This window comes from Sander lucioperca, chromosome 4, assembly GCF_008315115.2.
Source record: "Sander lucioperca isolate FBNREF2018 chromosome 4, SLUC_FBN_1.2, whole genome shotgun sequence".
Lineage (NCBI taxonomy): Eukaryota > Metazoa > Chordata > Actinopteri > Perciformes > Percidae > Sander > Sander lucioperca.
The window spans coordinates 30,554,772-30,571,249 of record NC_050176.1 but is presented as its reverse complement, the minus strand read 5'-3'; the positions used below and the strand labels follow the sequence as shown (position 1 = coordinate 30,571,249).

Here is a 16,478-nt window from a genome sequence, read left to right as displayed (position 1 = left end):
GAGGGCTATTGGTTTATGTAAAAGAGTACAGCAAACAAAAACACATGCTAATGTGGAAAACCTTACAAAATCCGCTGTAATCTATATAGGTTCAAATTTATGAGTTTTCCATCTTAAAAAGATCTAATCGCCAGATACGTAAATTCTCACTTGAAACCAACAGGCAATGCTAGAACTTCTACACTGGGATAACTGGTTTCTAAGAGGGCTACGCTAGTGGCTCTGTAAGGGTCTTACTCAGGCATAGCAGTGCCTTTTGCTAAATGTCAGCATGCTTACAGTGACAGTCTTATCATGCTGATGTTTAGCAGATATGTTTACCATGTTACTCATCTTAGTTAGCAACTTAGTTAGTTAGCATGCTAACATTAGCTAATTAGCTCAAAGTGTGGGAAAACTGCCTGACTTTTAGAGCCCCCAAAAACCCCTGGTTTACTATGTGGCAAGTACTTTGTGGTGATTTAGCCTACTTAATTACCTCCACCAAGGACATGATGTTTCCGGTTTGGTTTGGTCTGTCTGTCAGCAGGATTACAGGAAAACTACTGGCCTGATGTTCATGAAACTTGGTGGAAGGGTGTAGCATGGGCCAAGGAAGAACCCATTACATTTTGGAGCGGATGCGAATCACGGAGCGGATGAACACATTATTTTTACCTTTCATTAACATTCCGAGATAGGGCATGGCCTTGGCAGATGTCTGCAGTCTCGAGAGCATTTCTAGTTTCTAATGCATTAGCAAATATGCGCTACTAAAGTACTCAAATTGAGGCTTTAAGGTAGGTCCTTTATTTCAACCTAATGTTAAGGCCTTGTGTTGTGGTATTATGCTTACTTACATGGTGCAAATACCTAAATACATTTGTGTTTAATCAAATATCCCAAACTTTACACACAGTGAACCAAGGGCCAGATAGAATAAATCCCAGGAGCACCAGTTGGTCTTTGAGGCTTTAGGCAAAATATTATCCAGTTACCATGAGCACTGTAATTGATGAATACTCTTGCAATTTTGTTAAGTAGGCCTGTGACCAAGTAGGTGATGCACTCATCACTTGTCCCTTGTGCTTATGTACATTTGTCCATATTTATTTTACACATTGCTCTAGTTATTTTAAATGGTATTTATTTCACACACAACTACTGTTTAGTTTCAGTTAGATTTATTAAGTTGCAGGTTTGAACAGTTAATTGCTTCTTCTTCATACTTATCTTTTCTTTGTTGTTTTGTTTGGTCCACTGTGCAGAAATGTTTGGGGAGGAGCCGCCCAGCTGCATGGTGTTGTGCTGCGTTCATAGACATCGAAAAAACATTTTTCCCAGTGAAAACGTCACCATTCACGTCACTTCCTGTGGGAATCGGAGGTGGGAAACTCGGGCTAGATTTTGCTAACCGAGTTTCCCAGTTGGTGACGCGTTGTTGACAACTGACGTTTGATGTAGGCGACTTTGGTTTACTGAACATATTTCAATGACAATAAACTGTTTATTGTGGACAAATGCCTCTGCCAAGAAACATATCATGTTTCAAATTATTCATAAATAGGCCCATATATAAAAAAATAAAACGTTATCCATGTCCTTTCCCGTCCGTTGTCTTGCAGATAACACAAACAAACACCTGTCCATGTGCTGTTTCTATGCTCGTATAAGAAAACAGCAGCAAATCTTTTGTTATTGTGGCCTCCATGTTTTCACACACCTGATGCTCTAGGCTACGGCCAACCGTTGGTGGCAGTCATGCAACAAGTTGTTATGCCAAACGCCAATATAACAGAAGAAGAAGAAGAACACACATCCCAACCATGTGAACGTTGGCAGTCGGAAAAACAACGTAATCGGGGGGTGGTCCCTGTTATTCCCATGTGGCATGAACAGCATATTTATGGTAATGATGATGTCATCAGTGACATCATTAGACAAAACCAAGCCAAGGGGGTTTTCTCTGTAATTAATTTTGGTGTTTGGTTAAGACATTTAAGGGGTAATTGATATAAATTACAACCCTTGTAGAGTTTTCTATATTGTGTAAATGAGTGCAAACTGTGTCTAGCTTTGTCCAGATTTTGGTGAAGTTAGAAATGTTTGGTAGACTCACCACTGAAAGATAGTGGTGCAGTCCAGGGATGATTGAGAGACCTATAAAGGCAGTGGCATTTTGCTGCTTAAGGCTGTTTTATGCTTATGCGTCAAATTGACGGTGTACCCCCGCAGACCCCTCTGCGTCGACGTGAACCCCTCTCAGAGCCCTCCGCCGTAGCTCGACGCGCACCTCCAAAAATGTGTAACTTCACGTCGAGGCGACGCAGACCACAAGGACTGTGATTGGTCAACTTGTTCTGTGTGCTGATAGTCGGTGTTTCAAGCAGCCTACTGTGGGGAGTAGCAACATGCTAGTTCACTGACATAAGCTTTGCAAATAAACTCAGACATATTTTGTTACAATGACGGGGTTATCCGTTTGTAAAGTGTCTATATGTCAGTAACGTTTTGAAATTAGCACTGCGCCAGCAAGCAGTACTTTGTGGGCAGTTCTGCTAAAGTTTGCTTGCTAACATAACATAAACTGGCTCTCTCTCTTTTGTCGGAAATGGCAGAGTTTCATGATTGAAGGGTCACAACAGCGTAGGAGCGACGGCGTAGCTACAGCGTGGAGTTGCCGCAGAAGCATAAAACAGCCTTTAGGGAGAGGGAAGCTGTGCTGATACAAACACGTGCTTCAGTGACTTTTTGGTACAGCCTATAGATGAGAAGTTGTGCTGCTAGAATTGCATGCTTGTCTCATTTTGTCAAGTAGATTGTGTTGTTTTGCTCCAGTTTTCTTTTGTTAGTTTCAACTTTTGTATTTTCCATGATTTATACGTGCTGGCACCTGGCACCCTGTAAATAAATAAATCTGCACTGTTTGGAATTCAAGAAATCTCCCTGCCTATCTTTGACGCTCTGGCTACGCTACACAACAAGGCCTACTACCATAAATTTGGGGGACTTAGGCCTACATGGGTCAATATCACAGCAGCAGAGACCGAGCTATCCTGATAGCGTCTTTCAAACTTTATAATCCCATTTTTGGAACAGCGGGTTAATCTAGGCCTACATATTGTACAATTCATACATATTTAGCTGTATCTAAATCCATAAGCCAAGTCAAAAGGTGTGTGTGTGTGTGTGTGTGTTTCCACTGCACATTTATTGTTAGCCAACAAATCTAACAGACTGATCCCAGAATATGGAAACACAAATTCAGAGTAGCTCAAAAGTTAAAACTACCCAAATGTTTTCAGACAAATAGAGCAATTACAGCCAAGTACAAACAAATATATTCAAGTGTTGATGTTTTCACTTTCGGAGATTCCAGTTTCACCTCGAATCTTCAAAGTACAAAGTAAAGACGACGCACACACATCGTCTCTGTAGGAACAATTAAATAAATCACCAACATGATCATAAAAAATGGAATTAATGGATATTATTTTGCTAAATAAGTTATTTCAAGTGTGTGAACAGTGACATAAAACAATAAATTACTCCAAACATTTAATCAAAAAACAAAGGAATGTTAACAGAAAGGAGCGTTTCTATTCATGGGGGACAGTTAATCCACTGTCTCCAGTGTGATATTTACATGTACATTTTTACTAAAACTGTGTTGGGATAATTACAGTGGTACTATTCATGCTGAGTATTACCCAAATAAGACATACATCCTGTGTGTGCCCATCATAAATACATTTTCGTGGAAATCCATAAAAAGACAATGCAAGAATTCCTGATTTTAAACAAAATGTCGAAATTAAAATGACTTAAATATTCACAGGAATGTAAACATTGCATGTGCTGTTAAAAAACAAATACACTCACCATTTTCTCTCTTGGGTACCTTAACTGCATGAGGCTGAGGTGTGATAGCTGTCCCTGAATGTATTAAACCCTCTTTGAGTAATAATATTTGCTCCTGGATAGTTCATGATATCTCTTCTACCAGCTGGAGTCGAAAACCTTCTTGCACATGTTTGAGTTCTCCTGGTGAAGAGGGAATTCAGAGCCGGGAACGAGCTGCTTCCTGCTCTTATGCGACACAGCGCTCTTTCCTGACGGCACGCTCTCATACTTGGTCAGGTATTCACTGAAAGCAGAACATCAAAAATAGAAAATAAGTTTTTGTATAAGATGATTCAACAATAAAACCCCAAAGAGTACTGAATTATTTTTATGTACAGGGGTGTCACAATACCTGAAGGGGAAGGTAGTTTTGTCCATCTGCATGCATACCAGGAATGGATAATTGGAAAACTGGACAGTGGTGATAAAGTCCAGCGATGCCTCCATTTCAAAGCTGACCTCAACGCCCGCTCTCATAAAGTCCATGTCCACTGTAACATTGCCAGTAAGCACTAACGCTCCCCTGAAACCATAAAGGGAAAACCAAGTGAAAATGTGTTTTTAAACCTTTGTTTAACCAGCAGTTACCACTCAACTAGTAAGCATAATGTAAAAACAAACCAACTGTTGCTATGGTTACCTGTAGTTTAACATACTAGCTGTGTTCGAAACGGAAATAGTTTGCCGTTTTGTAGTGGTGTTCGAAACTTCGATTTCAGTGTCAGGTGTTCTGAAATATTCTAACAGACAGCTTCCAGCCAATCAGAAACGATTCTTTTCTTTAGCCTTGTCCCAAATCCTGTGGCTTATGGTCCTCGTTTGTGAATATGTATTTGTATCATACAGTTTGTATTAGTGGTTTAAAAGTCCGGTAACACTTTACTTGAAGGTATCTACATAAGAGTGACATGACACGGTCATGAACACATGACACGGTCATGACACGGTCATGACACAGTCATGACACATGAACCCTAACCATAACTCTAACTCTAACCCTAACCCTAACTTGTCATGACAAAAACCAAATGACACTTACTAAAAGAAGTGTTATGTCATAAACGTTTATGCTTTGTTTATAATGTTTATGACACATTCATGACAGTGTCATGTCACTCTTATGTAGATACCTTCAAGTAAAGTGTAACCAAAAGTCCACTATATCTCAGACACTAACACAAGTAGAGTTTAACTACCATGTAAAGCAACAACCCCCCCCCCCCTTATTTTTCATATCAAAGCGTGTCAGTGCCAGTTGAACATCCAACGTCTGTAACTTTGCCCGTGGAGTGGAGACGTGCAAAGATGCCAGTGTGGTTTGTTCTGTTTCTATAGATAGCCTGCCAGTCTATTATCAGAGTGGAAGAGGTACAACTATGCTGATCCATTCACCTGCCTCTGCCCTTCCGCTGCACACACGGGTCAAATCATCCTGAAGTTCAAATTCAAGATGTGACCTTTAACAGTGGTCGAAAAGTGGGAAGAAATCCCAAAACAGAAATATATTTCTTTTTTCTGTCTTAAACCATATTTTCATTTCTCAGAATGCTGTTCCAAAAGTATCAATCCCACAGCATCAAAATCACCTCATTTTGTAAGTTATTCCGATGGAAATTTATAATCATGAATGCAGGCATAACTATGAAGGCACTAGGGCACAGTGTTGCTTAACATTTGATGCAGTGCCAGTACAAAACCCAAGTTTCATTCTGGATTTTTTTTAAATGTTGCTGTATATATTTTTTTCTGCAAAGAACTTTGTCCATTTAGCAAAATAATCTTAAAATACATTAAATCAGGGAATATCTGACCATAATACAAGTGAACAGGATGAAGAATCTGACCAAACACTTGGTTCTTGAGTTTTAGTTTTGAAGACAGTTATGGACAAAATGTGGTCAGTACTTAAAAGTGCTGAGGTGCATATACAGCTCTGACTCGCACAGGAAAATCGCACTGTATTTTAATGTTAAAAATTAGTGGCATTGCATCACCTGATGCTGCAAGCTAACTGACCAGCATGATGATGTGCTTTATTTTCTGCAGCTACTGTTGTGCGTTGACTGTAATATTTAAAAATAGAGAACCAGACAGAACTGACGTTATATCCACACAAACCTACAGTTGAGACAGACATGAGGCACAATACTGGAGCGTGTCCAACGTGCCGGTGGAACAAATGAATCAGACAACACTTATAGACCATGTAAAGATCACATGAATCCAACATCAACAGAAAACTATTTGCAGTGTGGTGACACTGGCTCGAACCTCTTAAACAACTCTCCTTTCAGCCACAAAGGTTGTTTCTAAGAATTGTCTTGTCTATCACAAAGGCCTTAGCCCTGCAAGTGTATTACATCATACTGTACACACAACACTTCAAACATACTCAGTGAGATAATTTATCATTCTAAGTCTGTACTTGAGGTTGTGACATATAAACACGGTACACAACATCATGAAAAAGCTAAGCTGACGCCCCAATTCGGCTGCAGAACAAAAACATCTACCACAGTCGTTTTATTGGGTTGACTCTGGACTGTACCTGTTGTTGACGCTGGTCTTGGACTCCCTGTACCACAGACTGATCTCCATGCCTCCAGAGATGTCAATAGCTAACCCTGCTTGGAACTCTGCACTCGCCTTCAGACCGGACTGCAGCTGGATCACCTGGAGGGCCGAACATGAGCGGGAAAGAAAAACAACAAAATGGAAGACTCAGTTATGTCTGACTCCCCTGATAATTGAGATTATTTTAATCATAGATCATATGTTTAAAAGACTGTAAAAGCACTTTTAAAGTAGCCACAGCATGAGGCATAAGAAATGCCACATACTTGTGTCAGCTGTACACATTTAGACCCTGTTTACACTCACATCACCACGCTCGACAACTGAAGTTATTAACTTGAGTCATATGTGCCTGTGTACACATACTGTACACATCTGACCAAGTAAACAAGTCCTGATACCTACATGACAAAATAGGTTGTGGGCCAGTGCCTTCCAAAATGACCCAAAAAGACCGTCTTGCTACTTAATGTACATTAATAACTTTAGGAAACTAAAAAGACTTGGTTACAGTTACACCTAAACCTCTGCTGTCGTTTTCTCCGAGAGACCGTTTTGAAAGAGAATAAAGATTTCTTGAGAGCATTGTGTAGCTTATCACTGGGCATCAAATACCAGTTGTTAGGTCCTGTTCTCTTTGATAAACTTCATATTTGATTTACCAAGGACTACTTGTTGCATGCATGACTCATTACTACTGGTTGTCGCTCTGGTGCATAACCATACTGCATGTAAACAAGCACTGATGGGAAGACACAGTTGTAGCTGCTTACCTCAGAATGATCCGTCAGCAGGATGAGACCCTTCACTACATTAATAGGATCCCCGGTCATGGAGAACATTTTGGACATGAGGTCACTGTAACCCTTGAAGAAGGTGACGGGCCGCAGCTGGACGTCGAAGAGCAGAGCTGACATCCCAGCAAACGACTCCAGGTCCCCCTCTCCCTCGTCAGGTGTGGCAGCAATCAGTGACTCCAGACCCTGGGCCTCAATTGCCACCTGGAAGAGAGGAAGAATATCCACATTATTTTAAATCAGCAATTTGATAATTATCCATACAGATCTTTCATACACACACACACACACACACACACACACACACACACACACACAATATATTTCATTAAAGGCAAGGCAAGTTTATTTGTTTTGGTAAAAAAAATATATATATATATAAAAAAATAGATCCCTGTTCCTGTTTCTGCTAAGCTTGTTTCGTATATTACTGCAATTTAGTTTCATTATGTGGTGTTATACCTGTAGTCCATGTAGCATTGCTCCTTTACTTGCACCATAGATATTCATGTTGCTTCTCCTCATGATCCCAGAGCCTGAATACAGGATGTCCAAACTGTATGTGGAGGTCACATCAGCAGATTCTGTTGGAGGGGAGTTTTAAAATGCAAATAACTGCCAGACTCAAAATGATGAGTTTTGAGGAGCCAAATAAGCATAAATGTGCAACTACCCTAAAAGGTCAATATTTTACTTGGTTGACTCATGACATTTTTTTGTCACTCTTGAATTCTATTAACATTAACATTTTTCTTCATTTCATCTCAGATTCTAAATCATCTTAGAGATGAGGATGGATTACTTACGTGCCATGAATCCTGAGAAAGCAGACGATGACCCAACTTTTGCAAAACGGTCGTAGTTACAGGAAACCATGTCCTTCATAGCCTGTCGCAAAACTTTACTGAAAAGAATGCATATATAATATACAATAAATGGCAGCAATATGTATCGGTAAAATCTTGCTATGTTATGTTTTCACACAAAAATCTCTTTTTATGTTCGTGTTTAGCTCAGAAACCTCTATAAAAAAGTTGTATTTTTTGGTTTTTGGTCCATTGGATGTCCCATAACACACCTGGCAGGCATCTGGAAGTGGAGGATGTCCTGGATCTTGGACAACATGTACTTGTTCATTTCATGAGGCAGGTGTCCAATAGAGAGAAGCAGATTCTTGACCTCCATGTATGAGGGGTTGCTACTGAGGATGACGTCAGCAGCGGCAGCTCTCACGTTTTTCTCATAGACTCGTCGATTCTGGTGGTAAACCCTGTTCACTGTCTGCTTCACCTAAAAATGAGATACATATTTGGTTTTAGTATCTGTTATATGCTGATTAGCTCAACATACTGTAGCAGTAACACACATAAACATCAGTTCAAATGAAGTATTATGTACATTATGGCTTACCGCATCAGTCATGAGATTGACATTATATCTCTGTAGGGCAGTGAGGGCGATGGTGCTGTAAGCTCCCACCTCTGACTCTGCATATTTGGTAAAGATGGGAATGGCCTCGGGAAGCAGAGAGTTCTTCAGAGCCAGAAGATACATCTGGACCTCGGACTCTACCTGTGTGCTGCCAGGACCGTCTAAAATCAGCTTCTTCACCTGTACCACTGTCTGAGAGGTAAATACACAGCAGATATCAACACTCCGCTCTTAGATTCATTCAAATTTGGTTTAGATTCCAGAGTATTACACAAAGGAAATTTCAGGACTGTAAACAGACAATGTGACATCAGTTTTACTTTAAAATAGGCACTACATTTCTGTTTAACATGTAATTTGTCATCTTCTTAGAAGCTCACCGGTAAGTTGCATCCTCCTTTCTGACACAGCTTATGGACCAGGGCTCCCATTATGATCACCACTGACTCTTTAATGTCTGTGCTGCCAATCTTTCCCTTTGAAATATCCTGAAAAGGAAACAATTCTCATTAAAATTAACCGAAAACATTAAATTGGCATTGAATTGTATAAAGACTTATTGATAAAGGAGTAGTGAGGAGAATTAAGTGGCATCTAGCAGTGAGGTTGCAAATTGCAACCAACTGAATACCCCTCCCTTTCCAAGTGTGTAGTAGAACCTACGGTGGTCTTCAGGTAATGTTAAAACACAAAAGCAAAAGGCCCTCTCTAGAGCCAGTGTTTGGTTTGTCTGTTCTAGGCTACTGTAGAAACATGGCAGTGAAATACGGCAAACTCCACCTATGTAAATATAAAGAGATCATTCTAACCTAACGGAAGCACAACAATTCTTTAGTTTTAGGTAATGAAAACATAATTATGAATATTATATTTCATTTCTGCCAATAGATCCCCCTAAATCCTACACACTGGTTCTTTAAGACTAAAGTTTAAAAATTTGAAGACATATCATTTAATATAGTAGTAATAAGCAATATATTATATATAAAGCATTTTTTGAAGATACCATTGCTAGGTAATGTGTTTGTTTCCATTCAGAAAAAAGTCTGTGCTCCACTGGTAAAAAAAAAGCAGACGAAATTCTGTGCAGGTGAAGCACACCTTTTCTTCTTCACTGATGTACTAGATGACAGCAGCAGGTCTTATTCTTTCCTTTCATAAGCAAGAAAAGATTCCAATTCTGTTATTGACAACATGACGCTCACCAGCAGAACCTGGAGCATTCTCTCGTTGGGATGTGACGCAAAGCCACATGCGTAGAGAAACCTCTCCTGCAGAACCAACCCTTTGGCATCGGTGAAGTTAAGGAATTCGAGCATGGCATCCAGAGATGCATCTGTTTGAGAGGAGGTCACAGCATCCACCACCTGAGGTCTGAGGAGAAAGAAGGCAAAACACACTGATGGTGAGTTTATAAAGTTAGACTAACTGAAAGAAACAACAGAGTGATGGAGTCAGTAAGCAAATTAAGATGTAAGACTAGAGTCTGTTTACAGAGATGTCTTGCTGGCACTCTTCAGCACTGTGAGGATCTCGCCCTTGGACGCCTTCCTAATGCTCTGGAGGAGGGCCAGGAAGCTGCGAGGAGCCGTGGCTTTCGACAGGCTCGCTGGCTCCAGCTGCTTCTGTTGAGTCTGCCAATGTTCAAAAAGCTAAGAGGGAAAAGACAGGGCACAGGGGATTAGAAGAGAGACCGTCCTCAGTCTATTTATTACACTACAATAACATACAGTATCTATTTACTATTACTGTGTTATTCAGGTCATTTTGTAATAATGGTCATATATGAATCGTACCAGTTACTGATCTTTACAGTAGCACATGGTCCATAATAATGGGAACTCCAATAAAGAAGAAAACAACAATTCCAGTTTGTTACAACTTCAGTTTTATTTTTGTAGTTTGGTTCATTGTTCCTGTCATTAGTCTTTGATTCCTGATATCTGGAAATGCAGCGACAGCGCCATAAGAGGTCAAACAGGGCAGGAAACAAGCAGTCAGATGATCATACAGATTTTAACAAAACTTATTTGGAAGCAATGCTAGCAGCTCTGTAAGTTTGCAGTACATGCTAAAAGCTAACACTAGCATGACAACATGCTCACAATAAGAGTGCTAATATGCTAATGTTTAGCAGGTATAATCATTACCATGTTCACCATCCTAGTGTTTTGCTAAGTTAATTAGGATTCATCCTGAGTGGGTCATGAATGTCTGCACCAAATTTAATGGTAATCCATCCAATAGTTGTTGAGTCATTTGACTCAAAACCATACATTTCAACCTCATGGTGGAGCTAGAGGAAAACTTGGGATCAACAAAGTCATTAGGATACACCCTCTGGGGATCATGAATGTCTGTACAAAATTGCAATCTATTAAATGCTAATATTTCAGTCTGAATCAAAGTGGGGGACCAACATTGCCATTTATAGAGCGTGGTTAAAATGTGTTTGTAAAAGTAAAACTGTGTTGCGTGAAAGTCAACAGGTACTCACTGATGGACAGCCCTTGCACTGGGATTTGACCTTCTCCGCAACGATACCAACAGCTGCCAGTTTGGCATCGATTGACTTGACAACCCCAGCCACGTCTTTCCCAGCGGCCTCCAGCGGTCCAGCCTCTGTCCCTACAAATGTGAAGGTTTGCCTGGGAAGCAAGAAATTGAAAATTGAATACGTGCCCATATTAGAAATGGCAGCACACGTTAATTCTTTGTTAAGGCATTTACCTGGACACGACAGTAGCTGCAGCAGATCTGCGGGCGTTAACAGCCAGTGAGTGTGTTTCTTCAGCCACGGCCGAGTGGATGAAACCATCTTCAAGTGTGAACGTTGTTACAGAACTGGACTTCCTGCTCACACCCAACACCTGAAGGTTGACACATCGAGGTGTGATTCATTAGTGATTCAGTAATGTTCATATTTTAGTACGCTGAGCTTGTCTTGATACTGACATACCTGACTGTGTGTGGTGAATCCAGTCTCCGCCGTCTTACACGTCTCCAGGATCTTGGTTCTCGTCACTTGACCTTTTACTGCCTTGTACTCGACTGTGCACCTTCCAGACACGTCATTCTGTGCCCAGACATTAGGTTTGTTCACATTAGCTACATTTAATTAAATATGAAAAGCATTAATAAATGTAATGGGAGCATTAGCATGCCATTTACCTCTATAACTTTCCCAGTGTTGAGCTGTACTTGCAGTAGGCTGGCCAGCCCTCTTTTTAGGTTCTTGATGGTTGCAGGTTCGGCCCAGTAGGAATAAAATGCTTTTGCCTAGAAAGAAAGCAACATGTCAAACCAAATTTCATGCTTTTGAACAAGGGATACCGAGGCATTTTGTCCAGCACATAAAGAGGGAGGCGACCCACAGTGCTGTACGTGCTGCATCTCACAAGGGCTTTCAAGGTGTCAGTTTGTCTTTGCACAAACACTAAGAGTACACAAATGCATGGTCATGACATCAGATGCTATTTACACTGCATGCAGAAAGAAGATATTCTTTGAAGTGCAGATCAAAAACAAAACCAGAATACTTTGGTATTATCACTTTAAATTTAAAAAAAAGAGTCTACCTTAACCTCTAATTATAGCTTCAATACACATAAGTACACATCACTGACCAGTATGAAATATCAGTCAGTCATGTTTACTTATGTAGCTGATTTCATGTTAAAATAATGGAACCAAAGCTCAGTCAAATGAATTTGGGAAATATCTTATCACACCACACAGTTTGGTTTTCCCAAGAGGTTTCAGTCTGGCTCAATATTGGACTCTGTGTCCTGCTCATGAGTGGAGAAAGCAGCCTATTACATCATCCAACAGTGTCTCCTATACAGTATGTAATTTATTTGTGGCACTCAACCATGATATCAGCTAGGACCACCATAAATAGATTGTCCACAGCTACTCTGTATCTTTCCTGCCGCAGCCTGCCATCAGTATAAAGAACATAAGACCAGGGGAGACACTGATCTATCCTGTTCCACACTGTCCAACCTTCTTCTTCTTCTTCAACCTTCTTTACTCCACACTGAAACATTATTCATCCTAAAACATATTACCTATAAGCATACTTTTTGTTTAGCTGCTGTACAACACTTACACAACTGTGTCAGAGTAGGATATAATACATAGTATATTGTACCGCTATACACCACTGAAGGCCTTGTGTGAAACCAATATGAACAACAAACATTTCTATGTTGACTGTACTTCATACTAGAAATATTGGTACCACTTCTTAATAAATTGTTGATAAGTTGTTACCAACTGTTATTAATGGCAATTAAGCATTTACTAAAGCCTTATAGATCAGTTATAAGCATGAATAAAAATACACTTGATCGCCAGGTTGTACCAAAGTCCTTTCTATTTTGTAATAATGCAATTATAAATGTTCAAATCCATTTGTTAATACACTGATTTTGAAGACAATTAGTCAAAGGGATCTTTTTAGTCATGATCTATAAAACTTGTAAATGATTAATGAACCATTAATAGAGCCCTTAGTTACTTAACTTATAAACTATTTATAAAGTAGTACCCAAGCCTTTACTGTTTGGACCAACAGGTAATCCAAAGAAACATTAAACATTGTGTCAAGGGATCTGAGATTTTAAATGAGATAACTATCAATCGGCTTGCTGTTATTCTTCCGATGGCAATTACCAGTATGCATTATTGAATAGCATACGGTGATTATGACGTGATAACAGCGAATTACTTTGGCTTGAACTCAAACATCTCACAGACAGTAAGACGACAGCATGAACCTTATCCACCAACCCGGAGCCACTCTTTAAGTCAGGCTTATTAAATCATTCATTGACCATCTAAACTGCTGACCTTTGCACACACCACACCACACCACACCACACCACACCACACACACACGCACGCCTGGTATTTCCCCTGCCAGCATCATCACTCCAGCACAATGAAAGTAAACTCACTAATTCTCTGAAGTTAACAATAGTGGAGCGCTGGAAGTACACTACTGACTTTCTAACATTACTTATGCAAGCATTTCTTACATATAAGATCATAAATCAGCCGAAAACTGAAATTCTTGAATATTATAAGATTTGCTGTTTTTGGACAATTTCCGGCTGTTATTATTTAAAGTAATTATAAACTATGTTAATTTTTACCAAACCTCTTACAGTAATAGACTATGAGGTTGTACAGATAATACCAGCAATAAGTGGTGTAGCACATAATGTTTAACCTCAAAGAAACTTTTGCATGCAAACTGCTAATAAATCACAGACTAAAAAAAGAATGAATGCTCTTACCTTTCCATTTTTCAGATGCAACAAAAAAGGTTTAGTCAGAGCTGCTAGTTTTGTTTTCCCCAAAACACTTTCTGCAGTGGATCCATGGAGGACATTCTTCTTTTCTGATCGGTGGGTCGCATGGTCAATCCTCACATTTGAGATCTATGAATGAGAGATGAATTAATCTGAGCAAAAGGCTGCATTTTTTTTGGCATAACATTTTTTATGTATTGTCAACACACCACCAGCTACACTGAAGAAAAAGGAAGCATGCAGACTTTACTACCAATTTTATCAGAAGTGTATTTGTAGTAAGAAAAGAAGAAAAGTCTTGAAATGACATCATGTCCTGTCTCAACATGTGACTGGACAGACATACCGCCAGTTGAATCAGTTGGTTGTCTTTGCTGCTGGGATCTCTCCACACTAGGTTGACGTTCACATCGCTTGAGATCCTGTAGCCAGCACTGCCCTCTTTGGACCCCTTGGCTCTGTCCACCAGCACCTCAGTGGTGTAGCTGAATTTGTACAGCTGGTTGTTGTTCAGCCGGGGTCCAGCAGCACCACCTGAAGAAACACAGGAAACACAGCTGCTGAGCACGAGTGCAGAAAGTGAGAATGATCTGCAATAAGACTGTTATCATATTGCAGTGTGAAGACAGGTCTGCTAGTGTACTGGAGACTTAAAACATGAAATATGCTTTAAATTTTCCAAAGCTACTATAGTATTTTAGACAGTTTTCATACCTAACCACTGATTTCATTTTAATGTCTGTACCTTATAAATATCAGCTAGTAGAAACCTGAAACTTGACATAGCAATCCATCACCATGGACATTCAGCCATCTTCATTTGTTTGTCACTGTATCCTCATGTAATAACACAAGGTGTGAGCAGTGAGTGACTGTGGCTGTGTGGTCAGAAATTAAAAGTGGGAAACAAACAATGAGCAAACATGGATAAGGTGGGAAGGATAATGTCATTTTCGTAATTTCTTACATTTTAAAAAATCTCAGATTTCAGAGCTTCTCACTATCAAACTACCAAATATGTGCAATACATAGGCTATCAATTTAATATAGAAATCCACACTTTTAATTGCTTTGCCATCAACGGTAATACAAATAAAGATTACTTCTATGAATGTAACTAGAATACTTGAAAGCTCTATGTCTTTAATTCTAATAATTCAGGTCATTTTTAATAATAAAGACTACTAAAACCCTCTCTTAAAAAAGGTATTGTTATATTTAATATCAAACATGCTGTTGCATTGTCTTATCCAGTTAATTCCAGCTATCTTTCACTTGTGGCCGCATAACCTCTGAGGTGCTCTGGTTATAGATTCCCAAATACACTTGTGTTTATAGGAAAGTATTTTTCAAAGAAGAACTGCTCTCTCTTTGATTTTTGGTTTCCATAACAGAAATAATATCTGTGCATAGCGTTGAGGTAATTCAACCAGCGGCCATTTAACAAGGTGTGCTTAACCTGAGAGATATGACATAGATAGGACATTTGGCCCTGAGGGAAGGCAGACTGACGTGTCAGTACTTGATTTCATCACCGGCCACTGAGGAACGTGGAGCTGAAATTCAACAAATAAAACTCTGGGTCTTTTGTCAACAGCTGACGGAGATTCTTAGGGAACATCAGAAGCAAAACACCAACAGAAATAATGTGTTTTTTGTTCCGTAGTGTTGTGTTTTTATCTTTCTTGACTATACTCTTTCACCTCTTATCAGTCAGTGATGTCACAAAGCAGTAGGCCTACTATGTGAAGATAGCCTACTCCATTTATAATGAATGGGAGACTGAGCCCATTGTAAGTTGTGAGTTCATTTTAAATCTCTGTGGCCCAATATAATTGAGCTTTACACATTTGATCCAAGCCCGCTGTTAGGAATTATGGACAGGGGTACAACATTTTCCAAATAGGGCCCCTCATCCAGCACCATAGATCTTTGCATGGGCCTATCTGTGCCCTTTGACACCCCCTGACAGCGGGCCTGCTTAGATCATGCATAATTTCCAACTTTTCCTCTAAGAAAAAGCCTCCAAAGCACAAAGACTTTTGACACATTTCTACTTACTGAGCATGAAGTAGGTATTTTCTGGCCCCAAATAAGTTAATTCAACCTTTATTAAATAATCGTCTAAAATGGTCTGTTGGCCCCAAACATCACACTACCACTAACTATCACTACTCACAGAAGAAGAAGGAAACATCAACTCACCTGAAGCTGAGACAGAGGAGGCTGCACAAAGCAAGAGCACAGCTAGAGTTAACATTGTGTGTCCTCTCTCTGTAGCCGGGAGAATCAAGACCGACACAAAAACCGAGTCAGCGGCTGAAGCTGCACTAGAGGGCCAAAAAGAAAGGCAAAGCAAGTACGAGCTTCTCCTAATAAGTTTTATCGGAGGGGAGGGCAGACTCCAAACTCCACGCGCAAGTACTAAGTACGAGATAACCAGCAAATCATTAACCTGAGGAGCACAGATTTGACA

The 16,478-nt window shown here is 39.8% G+C and overlaps 1 protein-coding gene across 1 annotated transcript; it reads right to left on the bottom strand.

Annotated features, from left to right (window-relative positions):
• Nucleotides 1–3,165: 3,165 nt before the first annotated feature.
• On the bottom strand, nt 3,166–16,478 carry LOC116034305 (microsomal triglyceride transfer protein). The gene is made up of 18 exons (XM_031276923.2): nt 16,208–16,478; nt 14,349–14,536; nt 13,988–14,131; nt 11,856–11,963; nt 11,644–11,760; nt 11,415–11,554; nt 11,182–11,332; nt 10,179–10,336; nt 9,890–10,058; nt 9,065–9,172; nt 8,664–8,876; nt 8,332–8,543; nt 8,060–8,157; nt 7,716–7,837; nt 7,230–7,457; nt 6,431–6,555; nt 4,235–4,405; nt 3,166–4,126 (listed from the first exon to the last, which is right to left on the bottom strand). The coding sequence occupies exons 1-18, from the start codon at nt 16,260–16,262 to the stop codon at nt 3,979–3,981; spliced, it is 2,655 nt and encodes an 884-aa protein (XP_031132783.1). The 5' UTR covers nt 16,263–16,478; the 3' UTR covers nt 3,166–3,978.

Bases quoted from the DNA above. Each gene is read 5' to 3' on its own strand.
- LOC116034305 (XM_031276923.2), bottom strand. From the start codon at position 16,262: ATGTTAACTCTAGCTGTGCTCTTGCTTTGTGCAGCCTCCTCTGTCTCA. The intron at 10,059-10,178 runs GTAAACAGACTC...CTTTCTCCTCAG, and splicing joins AGTGCCAGCAAGACATCTCT to ACCTCAGGTGGTGGATGCTG. The intron at 6,556-7,229 runs GTAAGCAGCTAC...TCGGCCCTCCAG, and splicing joins TGCTGACGGATCATTCTGAG to GTGATCCAGCTGCAGTCCGG.